Here is a 16,850-nt window from a genome sequence, read left to right on the forward strand (position 1 = left end):
ACCACTCGGTTACACACACACACATACACACCCTGCAGCAGTGCTGCTTCCATCATCAACCTTGGACTTCCCTGAAGTTAAGCAGGTGGTGGTGCTGTAATGGGAGGAGTAAAACAGCACCACAACAACCAGCCCTTTACAGCACTAATAGATAAGCCCATGAGTGAGTGAGAGTGGGCAAATAGTGGCTGCAGCAGCACAGCCACTGGGGGAACCCAAGCGATGAGAGGCCCGGGGGGGGGGGGGGGTCCAAGTAAGATGTCAGCCCATTGAACCTCATTCTCCATTTTACCCTCATAATTCGCCAGTGAGGTAGGTGAGGCTGAATGCAAATAGTCCAAGGTCACCCAGTGAGCATCATGGCTGAATGGGGTTATAAACCATGGTCTCCCAGGCCCAACACTTTAACTGCTCCACCTCACTGTCCCTCTTGAGAAATTGAGGGCTGTTTCATTCATGTACGAATTCTGCGACTGAGAGAGACTCTCTTCCTGCTGGAATTTCTAGAAACCAAATCCACAGAGTGCATGTCATGACTACTTATCTGGGTTTCTGGCTCATTTACACCATTGGTGTCTATGAATACACAGTGAAAAATCCACATGCCACTACTGTTACATGTTACATTCTATAAATGAGTCTCTGGCAAATTCCTACAGAAATGGCCTTTTATGCTGGAATTTTGTGGTGTTAAATCAGTCCTTAATCAGACCTTGATGAAGGCTGGGTTGAGGATACATAATCCTCAACATAACTCCTATGCTCTATTTCTGTTACAATAGAAATGGCCACGACAACTGACATCAAAGGTTAAGGTGGCAAAACAGTAAACATTAGGAAATCCTTTTAAGTGTCATGGTCCTAACCGAAGCCAGTTACCATGCCAATTATAAGATATTGAAAAAGGTTTCCACCTAGTGGCACTATATAATGTTGGCTGCAATCTTTGTCTTAGGATAACCATTTATGCATTGCTAAAAAAAAAAAAGAAAGAAAGAAAATGCATCACGGGGAAAATGCATTGCAGAAGAGGAGCAAACATTTGAGTGTGTTAATTCACAGGTATAGATGCAAATTTAGAACTGATTATAAGTTTAATAGAAATACCATACACCTCACCCTAGTGGAGGAAACTGTGCCTGTTCAGTCTCCTGACTGATGGGCAACATCAAGACCCCTGTTCTGCCTTCTGGTGGTTTGTCTCTTTAAACCAGACTTGGACTAGACAGCCCTTCAAATGGAGGACTATCCTATGTAAACTAAGACATATGGCCATCCTAGTTTACAGTCTGCTCTCGTCTCTCTCATGGTTTGGCCCAAGTTAATGGAAAACCAGTGTGGTGGCAATTGACACTGGCACACATGACTAGCTAGAACCATGGGCTCAGACATACTGAAATGCTATGGCTGTCCACAAGCAGCAGCAGGCACACCCAAGAGGCGATGTGCTTGAAATGGCACTAGCCAAAAAAGGCATTTTAGCCATAGTGCATTTCTCAAAAGAGATCTTGCTGGATCATGCCTATGGCTCATCTAGTCTAGCCCAGCAGCATCCTGTTCTCCTGGTGGCTAACCAAAAACCTATGGGATATAAGCAGGATCAGAGCATGACAGAGGTGTCTTCCCATATGATTCCCAGCGGCTGGCATTGGGGTGCCTACTACTGCAACAGTGAGGGTACAACAGAGACATCACCACACACTGTGAGAAAACTATTCATCCTCTCTGCTGGAAACTTCTAACATACCTGGAATGCTCAAGCATGGGATAGCTGCTGTACCCTTAATCACACAGCCAGCATCCTGGATGTCACAATAATGGCAGCCAGCACGGCATAAGGAGCAGAATGGCTACAAACACACTGTGTATGGTATGCAGAAATGGAAGTTGTGTGCAGATAGTCTTGGGGGGGGGGTAACTTCTAGCATTACATCTGTCAATGAGCAGACATGAAAGTAAGACTTTGCAACATGTAGTGGATATGCCTGGAAAGAACCACTAGTACATTTCCCTTGTGGGAGAAAGGCATGTTTGGACATTACCATTTATTGCAGAGAGTCTGCTTCTATTGCTGCATGTTGTAATGCCTAATAAGGCGCAAAAGATGCCAAAGAGATCTTAGAAATGAAACTCTGAAGTTGCTCTAAATGCTATTTCAGAGACCAGATACTCACTGCCATTTTGCTGCTTTCCATAAGCTGTTAGCAGTGCAATCATGTTGCCATCATATGCACGGCACTTTGAATGGTAGCAGCCATGGAAGACCTCCTGGTCAGTTTCTGGCAGAAATTTCCTGGTCCATAGCCCTTCACCACTATGCTAGCCTTCCCTTCTATGTTTGTGATTGCTTGCATGTCTTACTTGTGCAAGTGACCACAGAAGTAAAGATGTGGTTCCAGAGCCAAAAGAAGTGTGCAGCTGAAGAATGAAGCCCAATAGGCACCTTTCATCCACTGCTGCCTTGATTGCTAACTCATTATATAGCAGACGTTTCCACTAGGTTATTGCAAGCTACAATGCTCATTGACCCCTATGTCTTCAATGTGTGGAAACTCACCTCTTACATAATTTTGCAATGTAGCTAAATTAAAAAAAGAAGTTAAGAGTTTCATTTTGTTAGGCTCATAAACCTCATTTGATTTTGTAAATAAAGCAGACATTCACTTGTAGACATTCCCCCTTCCTTTCTGTGCCGCTTGGCTTGCTGATTGAAAGGTCGGCGGTTCGAATCCCCATGAAGGGGTGAGTTTCTGTTGTTCGGTCCCAGCTCCTGCCAACCTAGCAGTTTGAACGCACACAGTGCAAGTAGATAAATAGGCATCGCTCTGGCGGGAAGGTAAACGGTGTTTCCATGCGCTGCTCTGGTTTCTCCAGAAGCTGCTTAGTCATGCTGGCCACATGACCTGGAAAAAACTGTCTGCAAACAAACGTCAGCTCCCTCAGCCAGTAAAGCGAGATGAGCGCCGCAACCCCAGAGTAGTTTGCAACTGGACTTAAATTGTCAGGGGTCCCTTTAACTTTAAAATATTTTTGGAAACTTAAGTGCCCCTACTGGTTACTGGTAAGAGTAGCAGATAATTCCAGTTTAAAATTTGGGGGTGGGGAGAGAGGGAATTAAAAAGAAGAACTGAGGTGATGGGGATGCAAAAGAAATCATATGAGGGTGACTCGGAGTTTCCATCAAGAAGCAAGAAAAAAAAACCAAAACAACCTCAACTTCAATGCAAAGACCTATGGTAAGACATCAATTTCTCTTTTATACTGCATCTTCCTTTCTCATTACACTAAATCAGCCACAGCAATGCATGGCCGGGTCAGCTAGTTTGTTATAATTGTGATGATTATGGCGTACAGCTGATGAGAACCCCAAATTCACAATCTCAACTTTGGGGGTTTCATCAGCTGAATGCCAAAATGATCACAATTATAACAAACAAAGGCTTGAAATATCTTGCTTTGCATGTCAAGAGTCTATCTCATATATTAGTTTCACCTTTTAAGTTGCATTACTGAAAAAAATGAAATCACTTTGAGGGTTTTTAAATAAAAAAAATCATGTACAAATTTTATGAAATAAAGAAATAATAAACAGAACTGTGGTGTGCTGGCATAAGGGGTATGGTGCCGGATGTGTTTTATGGAGCAATTATAATCTGGAATAATGTCACTTTAAAAATAACAGACAATGGATGACTCTAGACAGCACAGTAGGAGAAATCTAGCAATGTGGCATGCAACACACCAATTTATCAGATTATTGCTTGAGGTATAGATACTCCCAGACTGAACTTTTCAAACCCTTATTATTCAATGTTTTAGAATTACATGCATAATATTTTTCTTTAAAATGATAGCTATTTCGCACAATACATTGAACTGCGTAGTCCACTGGGTAGCCTAATGTTTGCCATTTATATTAGTCCTAGCAAAACATCCACAAGTACATGTGTAGGGCTCTTGTATAACAACAGTCCCTGGAGGGGATTGTGGTAAACAATGTACCCCCAGAAGCTTAGGCTACCTCTGTTGATAGTGGCTGGGCCACCCAATGTCAAGAGTGTTCAGTTTTGCCTTCAACAGTGTCCTCGAGGGCCTTAATTTATGGGAGAATATGCACAGATGCATTTAGAGTAGGGTCCTTGGACTGTATCCAAGTAACTCGTTCCATCAGCGCAAGGATCTGCACTGGCACAACAGAACTTCCCCTATCCTCCCTCTGCATGCCCCTTAAACCAGCTCTGGGTTTCCCCCATAACCCTCCAGAGCAGACTCCAGGGCAGGGTGTGGTGTGGTGGTAGTGGGGAGTTCTGTGCAAGCAGAAATCCTTGCAGAGATGGAAAAAGATTGTCGGAGACCACCCATTGTCTGCTACCTATGCCTGATCACCCCAATAATTGAGAATTAATACTGTGCTTGCCACATGTACTTGTGAGAGCCGTTTACTCACTGCTACAAGGAACAGCGACCAGCTACAGTAGCATTAAAAATACAATGTTCCAACATTTGTTTCAACTTGCATCCTGAAATGACGTCTTTGCTTAAAATGGGGGCAGCCAATGGAAAAAACACAGTGGTTCTACTGGACCTCGACATGAATGTGTGTAGGCCTTGCTGGGGATTCAGTAAGGAGGAAATGCATTTCGCTCCGGGAGCTAGCCCACCAAGCTGCATTCTGCTATTAAAAGCTTCTGAAAAGTTTTATAGTGAGCAAGAGGGAGGGAGGGAGACATAAATGATGATGGCCTCCAACATCAAGCAACCCTGGGGTCATTTGTAATGTGGAAACTAGCAGTTGCAAGACTCCACACGCACGCGCACACACACACAGCTGGTTCCTACTAACTGCTGGGAATGGATAATGCAATAATAGAGGCTTGGTGGAGCAAGCAGGGTAGTTGCTGTTCTTTCAAATCATCCTGCTTAGTTACATATGGCCAGCTTATAGGCACAGGTTAATTGCCATTTTCTTAATGACTGTGTACACACCCTACATTTAAAGCACCCCCCCCAAAAATTAAGAGTCATGGAAGCTGTAGTTTTCCCCATGCCAGAGCTACATGGGTCTGCACAAACACAAACTCCTAGTGGGGATCATGCTAGTGGATCAGTGCTCACTGGCACTAACAAATAAGCTAAAAATCAAGAGCCCTGTGAAGTTTCATGTTATCCTTTTATGTCACAGATTGTTCCCCTGCCCAACCAATGCCACTCCAATCCTAAACATATTTCTAGACAAATGTAATGGACAGTTTCAAAATCTGAATAAGCATAATTCTGATTATAGCCCAAGGGGCGAAACAGAAGGCAGTTAACTTATTTAGCAGCTAGCCTAGATTAGAAAGCAGATGTTCTGAGCACAACGCAAGACTCCCAGCACCAGACAGCAAGCACTCAGGGCGGCCGCTTTGGTTGGCACGTGAGGGATGGCAGAAAGTTAAGGTTGTATCCAACACTGTGCAAGTGGTTTTCCTCTCATTCAGTGACTTTCCCTTCCTCACTTTCCTCCTTTTACCCCCCCCCCCCAATCTGCTCTAGGGGGTCCCCCGGAGCAGATTTTGAGGGTATGGGAAGCTGCAGTAGGAAGGGGGGAGGCGTTATGGAGATGCCACTGCAGGAGATGCCACTGCAGACTGGCAGTGTTGGATACTACCCACAACCTATGCTGGGTGTCTTGTCCCCTGCAATGGAGCCAGGATCAAGCCCTGTATGCTGTGCCTTGGTAGCTTTAAATGAAGCTAGACATTAAAACAGTAATTGCTCCTTTACGGATTATTAGACTCAGTGACGGCACATCATTCTCTCGTTTATTTTGGGGCTGCTTTTGAATCTAAGGATATGTGCCATATATATATAGGTACTGTCCACAACTGTGCTAACATTTACTCCTGGACTGTATGCACACATTATTGTTCCTTGGTTCATATATGAAAACTGCTGTGCTGGGGATAGTCCTGCCTCTAAGCTGCAAAGAGGAATACACCGGAGATGAGAATGCACCAGAACTAACCCTTCCCTCATCTCCATGTAACTTCTACTCCTTTACAGTATTCTGTTTTGCACACAATCATCTGTTGTCCAGCTATCATCAGCTCCTGCCAATTTGCCATTAGTGACACCTCCTGGACAGGTAGAGCCTTTTCATCACTGGCACCTCACTTGTGGAATACCCTCTGCAAAGAAACATGGTTGGCACCCGCTCTGCTCTTATTTAGATGCCAGGTTAGGACATCCTCAGAGGCGTTTTTATGATTTTATATCTTTCAAGCATAAATCAGCTTTAGGAATTTTCCACTCTGCTGTTAATTGTTTCATGGCATCCTTCTTCTTCTTCTTCTTCTTCTTCTTCTTCTTCTTCTTCTTCTTCTTCTTCTTCTTCTTCTTCGTTTGTGGATTTAAATTTGTAGACTGCCTTAGATAAATTTGCAAGGAAGCATGGTGTATAAAAGTTTGAAATGAACTGAAATGAAAATTCTTTCCATTTTCCTTTTTGTGTGTGCCTTGTGCCAGGCTGCACCCTATTCCAGAACATCCTTTTATCCTGCATTCATCCTGCTCTTTCTCCCACTAAATATTTCTAACTGCAATGGCTTTTCTGAACTGTGCTTGCCCCTCCATTCACTAAATGACCCCCTTCTGCATCATTGCCGATCTGAATCACAGTGTTTTCTTCCGTAATGTAGAATGTAAGCTGCAGATTGAGAACCCAGAGAACCTTCAGCTCTTGTTGTTCCGCAACTCCCATTGTATCAACCTTTGGGCCCTGCTGGCTGGGTCTGATAGGAATTGGAATCCAGCAATATCTAGAGACATGTCCCCACCCACCCTGTGAACATTCGAGATAAAGGTCCATGTCCTTTTGGCACAGAATTTTATTACGCAGTCTGCACAAATGGTTAAATGCTAACAGAGTCATGACTGAACTGAAAGTAGAGCCGCCTACTTTTAGCATGAAATGGCAAGAAGACAGCAAATCCCTGTTGTGAAACCCAGTTTGCCCTGTGATGAGTGACGGTGCTTAACACAGCTTTGATGTGCATGCAGTCCCCAAGAAGTAACTCAAAGGAGGCACCAAGAAGGTACTGTACCACATAGACAACAAATACCTTTGTGGCACCTTAAAGGCTAACACATTTGTTATGGCATAAGCTCTTGTGGACTAGAACCCCCTTCAGAATCTTGAGATATTATTCTCAGTTGGCAGGTATATAATATTCCTTGTGTGGTGGTGGTGGGGAATGGTTAAAACAGTAGAGTAAAATGGAAATTAAATGCAAAATGTATAGTTTGTGACAGCTGGGGAAAGGCTGTAGCTCAGTGGCAGAGCCTCTGCTTTGCATGCAGAAGGTTCCAGATTCAATCCCCGCCATTTCCAGGTGGGATGGGAGAGAACTGCGCCTGAAATCCTGGACAGCTGCTGCCAGTCAGTGCAGACAATACTGAGTTAGATGGACCAATGATCTGACTCGGTACAAGGCAGCTTCCTATGTTCCTAATTCGATTAAAAGTTTGGTGTGTGCAAAATAAGCACAGTGACCATTCCCAGCAGCAGTAACTGGTGACCCCATTATCACCCATGTTTTGCTACGCTGATTAGCACCTGTAGTGGGACAAGACAACACAGTCCCTCTTCAAGTCCAAACAGACAGAATCAAACTTCTTGATTAATTGTAATTCAGTGGCTTCATGCGGGAAGTTCTCCCTTTAAAGTGCCTTTGTTGAAGAATGGAAACTTTAAATTAATTTAGCAACTCTAGAATGGTTGCATGATTATCAATTAGCAGCCACTTAACTGAACTGTGACTGGCTGCACTTTCTGGTTTTCACTGCCATTTGACCCAATTGCTCGCTACTTTCCCCCCACTACACTAGCATATGTGTGTACACACACGCCTGTCAACTTCATGTGTCTGATGAAGTGGATTCTGTTCTGCAAAAGCTTGGGCCATAATAGATATGTTAGTCTTAAAGGTGCTACATAAAGACTCCTTATGTATTTTTTGCTGCAACGGACTAACACAACTACCCCTCTGGACGTTGTACCATGAAGATGAAGCACAAATAAGCCCATGTGGAATGGTCTGCAGTCTAATCAGACACAGAATCCTAATATGCAACAAAGGATCAAGTTTAAATTAGTTGATGCACATCTCTGCCTTTTCCTGATTTTCTCTCCTGGGGGCCCAGAAGCAAAGGTAGGCAGCAAGGCTCTTGCTCCTTTAACAGGTATGTAGAAGAGAGAATTTTACCAGAAGCAGCTTCTCCTGAAATATTTGATGCTACACAACTATGAGGGGGATAGGAGTCCTTCATCTTCACATCTGGGGCTCTCTGAGGTGACCTGCCCTAAGCAATAAAAGTCTGCTTTCTTAGAAAGTGAATTTGTTGTGTCAGAGCACCATAGCACTTTAATCCACTTTAATAGAGCAAATCTAAATAGGCAGCCAGTGATTCAATCCCTCTCACCAAATACTAATAGTCTGGAAGTAACCCTTCTCTCACCCCTACCCACACTGTTTTAATAGAGAGTTAAACCATAACAACAAGTGGTAATTGTTCCACTAAAGATAAGGTCCCAACTAACTTTGGCTCCCAGCCCATCAGTTGAAGACTGATTGGTCTTCAGTTGGTGGGACAGAGCTCACTACTGAGTCAAAGGTGGGGAACCTGAGCCCCTCCAGATTTGTTGGACTTCTGCCCATGGCCAATGTTGAGGGACAATGGGACTTGGAGCCCAACAGCACATTTATCCCCACAGCTTCTCTAGCCTTGCTCTAATGAATCACAGCTATACTTGAGGTGGGCCCAAACAGCACCACAAATACAAATATATACGGTAGTTCAAAACTAAGAAATGGTCCCCCAAAATGCACATAGGGGGCTAAAGATGAGTCTCAGGTCTGAAAAGGTGGAAGACTACCGGGCTAGAGTATTGGGCTTGGATGCCCAGCCTTAAAACTCAACTCTGTTATAAAGCCTTAAGCAAAGCAGCCTTGGCCTAACTAAGCTCTGAACTTACCTGGACTTACTAGAGGAGCAGTGAGATAAAAACCCATTGGGAAATTACACCAAGAACTGGAGGGCACACTTTTCTAGCAGGCTGGCCCAAGGCATTTTTGCACCTGAGGCAGACCACAAAAAAATGACACACGCAGCTCAGCCAGGGAAGAAGACATGAGTGCAGATCTACATCAGGAACAAGAAGGGAAATGGAAGGCTGTTGGTGGGGAGAGAAAAGGCCTGCTCTGAGTCTCACCAGGCAGATACAGAGCCTGAGAGACCCCAGAAGGCAGCCCCCACCATCTCTTCCCTAGGGGTGGGAGAAGATTGGCAGTGCCTCCTATTCACCAAGAGAAGTGGCACTGCTGTGGAGGGGAGGAGCGCAGAGGAAGTGGCAGATCTGGCCCCCAAGGAGTGTGGTGCAGCCATTGCAGCCACTGCAGCAGCAGTAGTAGTAATGGGTGATGCATTCCTTGGGAGCCAGATCTGCTGCTCTCTGTGGATCCTGCTGCCTAAGATTGAGCCGGCTCTGCTTCCTAGTGAAACAACAGGCAAGCCAAAATTTCCTTCTTTGTTACAGTAGACTACCAACTGATCTGTGCTGACCCTACAAGTTTTGAGGAAATAAAGAAGGCCATGCAGCTATTGAAAGAGGCAGTCAAAATCCAGCAGCTCTAAATAAAATCCACTGTGGCCCCAATAAACAAGCACACAACACTCCTTCTGTGTGTGGGGTGGGGCGAGCTTTGACCAGCACCCCTCATCAGTGCACATTGTTACCTGGGGGTGCTACTCGGTCCTGATACTTGGGCTCGAATTCGCTGATGGTGAGCAGCATGACTTGAATGGTCCCAATGAAGATACCAGCCAGGCAGCCGTAGAAGATCACATAGAAGAGTAAGATCTTAACTGTGGCAAGAGAAAAAAAATAAACACACAACAGTCAAGGATGGAAGGCTAATTATGCAAGAGGCCATTTGGGTACCCAGCCGCTTCTCAAAATTACAAGCACCAAGTTCTGCAACAATTGCAATTAAAGAATCACGGAGTTGGAAGTGGGTTCAAAGGTGATGGAGCCCAACCACAGATGTTGTTGGACTTCAACTCCCATCAGCCCCAAGCAACATGGCCAGTGGGGAAGGAAGATGGGAGTTGGAGCCCAACAACATCTGGAGGGCTACAGGAAATCCTGTTACAGCACCCCAAAGGCAATGCCCTCAAAGAATAACACGTCATTGAAAATAGTCTGGACAGACCTGAAAATACTATTCATGGTATCATATCTCTCTTTCTCTCTAGCAGAGAGTCAGGACTGCTGCTCACAGAGGGAGCAATACTAAGCACATTTACTCAGAGGTTCTGTAGCGCTCAATGGCCTTAATCTTATAAAGGACAGAAAAAAATTGTGGAGCATAGGTCTGTTCATTGATGATTATTAGCCATGACAGACACGCAGAACCTCCAAATGCAGAAAAAAATTAATACCTGCTGCTTTCTGCCCACTGTTGGAAACAGAATGCTGGACTTAGGTGGATTTTTTTGTATGATCTACTTATGTTCTTGGTGGGATTCAAAGCCAGTTCACTCTTTGCCCCAGCACCACAAATTCTAACAGTGAACACAAGCAGTGAGTGCCAGTAGGACTGCAGTCAAAATGGGGACCCCAAGAAACAGCAGAGAAGCATCCGAGTGGCTGGTGAAATGTTGAGGTTTGCAGAAGTATTTACAAAAACATAACAAAAACCATGAGGGGGCAAGAAAGTCTGAGCACATGTAGGAGGCACAGAATGTAGGGTGATCGCTGAGAAAGGAAAACAGAACATGGAGAGGAGGAAGAGAGTGGAATGCCCTACTTAGAGAAATTGACTGGCTGGAAATTCAAATCGAAGCATTCCTTTAAAAAGGAGGATCCACTGCAGAATTTTATTGTGGGTCTCACTATAATAGGCTCTAAACATAAGTGGGTCATGGAGTGAACCTTGGACCTATCATACCTGCCCAACCCCTGCTTTGTAGTAGACCACAACATGCAGGCAAGAACGTACACACGATTCTGCATGGCCTTTGCATGGGACCCATCAGAATAGGAAAGAGCTACCGTGGAGTATGCGGGCTAGGTTCCTATAAGCACAGAAATATATGGGCTACATACAATGGCAGAGAGCTCTTAGTTAGGCACAAGGAGGTGGCTAGAAACTCTTGCACCAGTGTAAATGAGCCCTCGCCACCAAGTAAATGTGCTTGTGACTGTGACCCAATTTGGGGGGGTCACATCCATATCTGAAGATGCATGAAAATTCAATTCCATGTAGCTCAGATGGTTAGAGCATGGCACCAATAACACCACGGTTGTGGGTTCAATCCCCATACCGGCCACCTGCATATTCCTGCATTGCAGGGGGTTGGACTAGCTGACCCTCGGGGTCCCTTCCACCTCTATGAACACATGAAGAAATGCCTTTTGCCCAGCATTTATTTGAACTGTGGTCCTATGCACCCAAACAACTTTTAGCTTGCTTTTATGTAGTGCATTAATAAAAGCATCTTGTAAAAGTCACAAATTTGACTGCACTTGAGTTGCAATCAGCTAGATTCATATGCAATTTACATATGCAATTGAAGGGTTTTTGTTGTGGTTAAGGGAAGGCAAAGGGGGACATAAAACTTTATTATTAGGGTTGTTCCCAGGAATTGTGTGCATACTGAAATCTGGTTTTATCAGTTGCTACTTTAGAGGGATTACCTCTATAATATGCTGTGCCAGGCATCACAAGGCAGCCCTACTGGGTGAAGATGCCAACTCATGCCAACCCTATTTTTTTGTACAGTGGTACCTCAGGTTACAAACACCTCAGGTTACAAACACTTCGGGTTACAGACTCCACTAACCCAGAAGTAGTAGTACCTCCGGTTAAGAACTTTACTTCAGGATGAGAACAGAAATCGTGTGCCGGTGGCGCAGCGGCAGCAGGAGGCCCCATTAGCTAAAGTGGTATCTCAGGTTAAGACCAGTTTCAGGTTAAGAACGGACCTCCGGAACGAATTAAGTTCTTAACCAGAGGTACCACTGTACTAAGAAGTCCACAGCAGCAAACATGTTGGTACTTAAGAGACCCAGTGCAAGACTACAAATGGGTGTAGTGGTTAGAGTGTCAGGCTAGGACCTAGAAAACCACGGTTCAAATCCCCACTTACTGGGGATTGGGCCAGTCAATGCTTCTCGGCCTAACCTACCTCACTGGGTTGTTGTGGGGATTAAATGAGAGGGAGAACCATGCATGTCGAATAAAAAATTGAGAAACAAACGCAATAAATAAATAAAATATTGGAGACCCCATCTGGGCTACACATTTAAAGCAGTATTATGCCACTTTAAACAGTCACTGCTTCTCCCAAAGAATCCTGGGAACTGCAGCTTGTTAAGGGAAAAAAACTTTCTGTCAGTAAGAGCTGCTCAGCAGTGAAACATGAGAGGTAGATTCTCCTTCCTTGGATGTTTTTAGACAAGAGAGGTTGGGTGGCCACCTGTCATGGATGCTTTAGCTGAGATTCCTGCATTACAGGGGGTTGGACTAGATGACCCTTGGGGTCCCTTCCAGCTCTAAGATTCTAAGGGGTGCTGAGTGTTGTTATGAGATCCTATTCTCCGCACAGAGCTACAATTCTGGTTTAACAGTCAACCCCGCTTTCCTGGGAGCTCTCATAATTTTATTTCTTTCAGGGGGGGAAGGGGGTCTGCTAACAACTGTCAGCACCCTTAAGAAACTACACTTCCCAATATTCTTCGGAAGGGGGAAAATAATATCTATCTAAAGTGCTAAAATAGTCCTTTAAAAATATGGTGCAGATAAGACCTATGTGGTGGGACCATAAAGGAGTGTACACCAATACAGAGAAGTTGCCGGTGAAAGAGGAAACCCTAATCAAATAGGTGTTTTCGTTTTCCTTAGAGGGAAATTAGACATGGAGACCAGCACCAGTACTTTCTTTTTTTTGCACACTTGGGGCTAACACACTCTTCGGTAACCAGGCAGCAGTAGGCAAATAGCTGTGACGTCAGAGAGATTTGGACATTTTTTCCAGAGTACAGTCATAGGAGGTGCTGTTGTAACGAGCCAAAGAGTACGTCCGCTTACAGCAAGGTGCTGTGGGTAGGTTTTACTTTAATAATAATAATAATAAAATCAAAGTGCTTCAGAGAGTGAGGAGCCAGGTGTTTTAAGTCAGATTTCTGACCTGGATGTTAACAAAAACCAACCACGTCCACGTACACAGTCTACTGTGCGCTATGGAAGGCATCTACTATTTGAATGCATGCATGCGCTATAAAAGAAACAAAACAGATTACTTCCTAAGACACAGGTAAGAGCCTCAGCTGGTCTAGCTGTTTGGAAAGAGGAAATCAGGGATATTTTACTGGCCCTTCCAGCAACCAGGCATCTTTGCTTCTAAGGGATTCTAAGCAACAGTCTCTGAAGACCGGATTTTGTCTAAACACCCTTTTTGTAGCTCAGTCTCTCTGTGGACTCCGGCTCCTCTCCCATCGTTGGGCAAGAATCCCCTTTTGCATCTGCCTGCTATGCAGACTCCGGCCAAGGATTTGAACCGAGAAGCTCCGGATGTGTGGCACTTCCAACAGGACACTGACTGGCTGGAGACGGTGCAAGCCTGGCAGCTGCAGCTGGCAGAAACTCATGTGTGACTTACAAAAAAGTTCCTATACCAATACGTGAATCATTTCAAAAATAACACAGTAACCTTTTCTCTCTCCCGCCCCCCAGCCATCTTTAAAAAAAAGAAGCTATTTATAACGTCAGATCCTCTTAAATAAAGCCATTCTTATTGATTATGAACAATCTTTCTGCTCCCCCTTTCCTTGGATCCCTTTGCTGTTTTGGCCTAAGTAATCAGAGATGTTTCTAAATTTGCACAAAGAGTTTTAGAAGGGAATGGAAGGTTCTAGATAAGACGGAAACTCCTCTGACGGATGGATCTAGAGAGACACTCAAGATCACCTGCGGAAACCTCAGCAGAGGGAGGAGGAGATTCAAGGGCACCCTCCCCTCCCCTTCAAGGGCAGACAGATCTAAATGCTTCCCATGCCAAAAAGCTCTGGGCATGCTCCATGCTACCCCTATGGGTATTGCCACAGACTTTTCTATCTGGTAACAACAAAGGGAGGGGGGGTTGTGTTAAGCACTTATTGTCTGTCATCAAAGGAGCCTGCTCAAAATAAATGCTACCCACTCCACAAAGCAGGTTAGGATACACAGTCAACGACAACATGGAGCATTATGAAGGGTCATATTGAAAGAAGGAAAAGCTGTGGGAGCAGTTCGATAGTCAGGCACCTTTCGGAAGTGTAAGCAAATGGAGAAGGAGAAACTGTGTTTGCCTGAAAACCTTCAGCGTCCAATGCGGAGCCAAGGTGGTCAACTGGGGAAAGGGCCACAGTCCTGGACCAGGAAGCAAAGTGCCTGTTGGGGGGGGGGGTTGTATGCTTGAAGGGTAGCAATGAAAAAAAATTAAGGTTAGACTTTTTTTTAAAAAAAATTAAATGGGCCCTGAACCTCAGTCTCATTCAAGTTGGGTTTAGTTGCTAGGAGACAGCCTTCAAGGACTTTTATTATTCCTAAAGCTCCCTTTGCTTTTCCACCTGACCTTTTCTCTTTATCTCCCCTGCCAGGCAGCTCAAGCAGGCCTCCCCCAAATAAAGGTGTGCATGACAAAAGGATGAAATCCAGCTTCCAAGCAAATGTGTGGTCAGTGCCAAGGGTGGTTTGGTGGTTGTCCTTGGTGGTGGTGGTGGCAAAACCCCATCCCCACCCCCCATGATCCGAACCCAGCCTTCCATTACCTCCTTGCGGGGAAGGTGTCACCTTGACTAACCTTGAGCAGTGATGCATTATTAACCCTTTTGGGGTTGGGCAGTCTGCAAGGCAACCTTAACTCTCTCTCTTTCCCGTTCCCACGAACTATCACATCTCATCGTGGCCATTTTAGAGAGGTAGATAATGCAAACACACACTACCACCCGAGAGAGTGCGTCCTTTCCCCCTCCCTGAGTGGGCAATGGAGGGAGCTGCAGTGGCTGCTCTCCTGATGAGGAGCATGGAAGGCGGGGAGGAGTAAGAGGGGTGTGTGTCGGGCTCCCCCCTCTCTCCGTCGCCCCCCCCCCTCCACCCAGCCCGCAATCACGACTCAGGCTTGGCTGACTACATAAAGTGCCCTTCAGCACGACCTTTGCAGGCGGGGAAAGCAAAGTAAGGAGCAAAGGAGAAGCAAGCGGCTTTTCCCTCTAGCGCAGAGGCAACAGGCTGCTTCGGAGCGACCCAAGTCATCGCGCGGGGGGGGGGGGGGAGAGAGAAAAAAAAGCAGCCGGGGATTCTCCCCCCCCCCCAACCTCAATCTCTCTCCTCCTGTCTAGAACGGTCGCGCCTCGGAAAAGCAAGCGAGCCGGCTAGCCTTAGTAAGCCCGAGGTGCATTTTCCAAAATAACGAGGGGAAACGAAATGAACGAGACCCTTCTTTCCACACACGCCAAAACCACACCACACCCCGGCAAAAAACACAGAGCGACACATTGCAGGGAGAGGCGCGAGCCCGGCACCGCGCACGATCCGAGGCAGCCCTCGCGCTGCAGAGCGGGTCGCTTCCCTCCTCCACACGCCGACCAAGAGGTCGTCGGAAGCTGCCCAGCAAGGGGAGGCTTGGGGTGCAGAAACCAGCCTTGGCGGGCAAGGAAAGCGACCGGGAAGGTTTCACGCATCTTCTCCGAGCCGCCTGCCTCGGATCACAACGAGGCGAGTGAGCTGCAATCTCGCCGCGTGGAAAAGCATTTCCAGGCAGGGCACGAACAGGGGGAGCTTCCACCTGCCGCCCACTGTCTACACACGCGAGCGCGCACTACGGCTCTTCCTTCCCGCGCGGCTCGACTGCAAGACCGCCTCGGGGTTGTTTGGAAAGACGGGAGCCGAGAGGGCAAAAGAGAGAGAAAGCGTATATGGAGGAAGAAGGTACTCACACCAACTGCCCCCAGTCCTCCCTAGGAACTCCTTCTTCTCCGAGTTCCAGATGAATTTCTTCCAGTTGCCATCGCCATCCTTCTTCCCGCGAGCCATGAGCGAAGGTCGGCGCGGCTTGTCGCCTCACGACCAGGAGTTCTGCAGTCCGGTCCCCCTTCAGAGACCGCAGCCTTTTCTTCGGAGCGTCCCCTCCGCGAAATTCCCGCCGGCAGGGCGCTCGCACTCTCCAGGCGACGCGGGGACGAAAGGAAGGTCTTTGTGTGCCGGGCGGGGCGTCCCACCCTGACGATGTTGCGCTGGCGCGGGCGGGCGGCGGACAAGCGCGCGTGTCGAGTAATCCGTGCCCGGAGAGAGAAAGAGGGAGACCTGCCGCCGGTAGCCGGGCAAAGCGGTGCAGGAGGTGGCCTGGGGGCGGGGTGGAGGGAGAGTGAACCAGAGCGCAAGCCGGGGGGGTGGATAGGGAAGCAGAAAGAACGAAACTTGGCTCTGCCCAAGGAGAAAAATTAGCTCTGTCCCCTCCCACTCGTGCGGGATATATTGCCCAACTCCTGGGGCGAGCGCCGCCCACCCAAATGCCGGTAGCCAATGAGAGTGCCGCCTTGCCGGCGAGGGCGTGGGGCTTCGGAGGGGCGGTGGAGAGGACAAGTGCGTGAGCCGCAGGAGATGGCGGGAGGTGGGCTAGGTTGTCGGCGACGGCGGCTCTTCCCGTTCCCTTGCGTACCCCTCCCTTCCTCCCTCCACCCGGGCAGGCACCTGCCTCGCGCGGCGGCAGAAGCAGTGAGAGGAGAGAGGCTCCACCTGCATGGGGAGGAAGGGAGAGGGAGAGGG

General features: G+C 46.8%; 1 protein-coding gene across 1 annotated transcript in view; it reads right to left on the reverse strand.

Annotated features, from left to right (window-relative positions):
* ATP1B1 (ATPase Na+/K+ transporting subunit beta 1) overlaps positions 1-16,374 on the reverse strand; it is a 31,586-nt gene extending 15,212 nt beyond the window's left edge. The window contains exons 1-2 of the mRNA XM_033146591.1: positions 16,022-16,374; positions 9,778-9,906 (exon numbers count right to left, since the gene is read on the reverse strand). Of these exons, the coding sequence (XP_033002482.1) occupies positions 9,778-9,906; positions 16,022-16,118 (226 nt within the window). The 5' untranslated portion in view covers positions 16,119-16,374. The remainder of the gene's footprint in view (positions 1-9,777; positions 9,907-16,021) is intronic.
* Between the last annotated feature and the right edge of the window lie 476 nt (positions 16,375-16,850).

Source organism: Lacerta agilis, chromosome 4, assembly GCF_009819535.1.
Source record: "Lacerta agilis isolate rLacAgi1 chromosome 4, rLacAgi1.pri, whole genome shotgun sequence".
NCBI classification, from domain to species: domain Eukaryota; kingdom Metazoa; phylum Chordata; class Lepidosauria; order Squamata; family Lacertidae; genus Lacerta; species Lacerta agilis.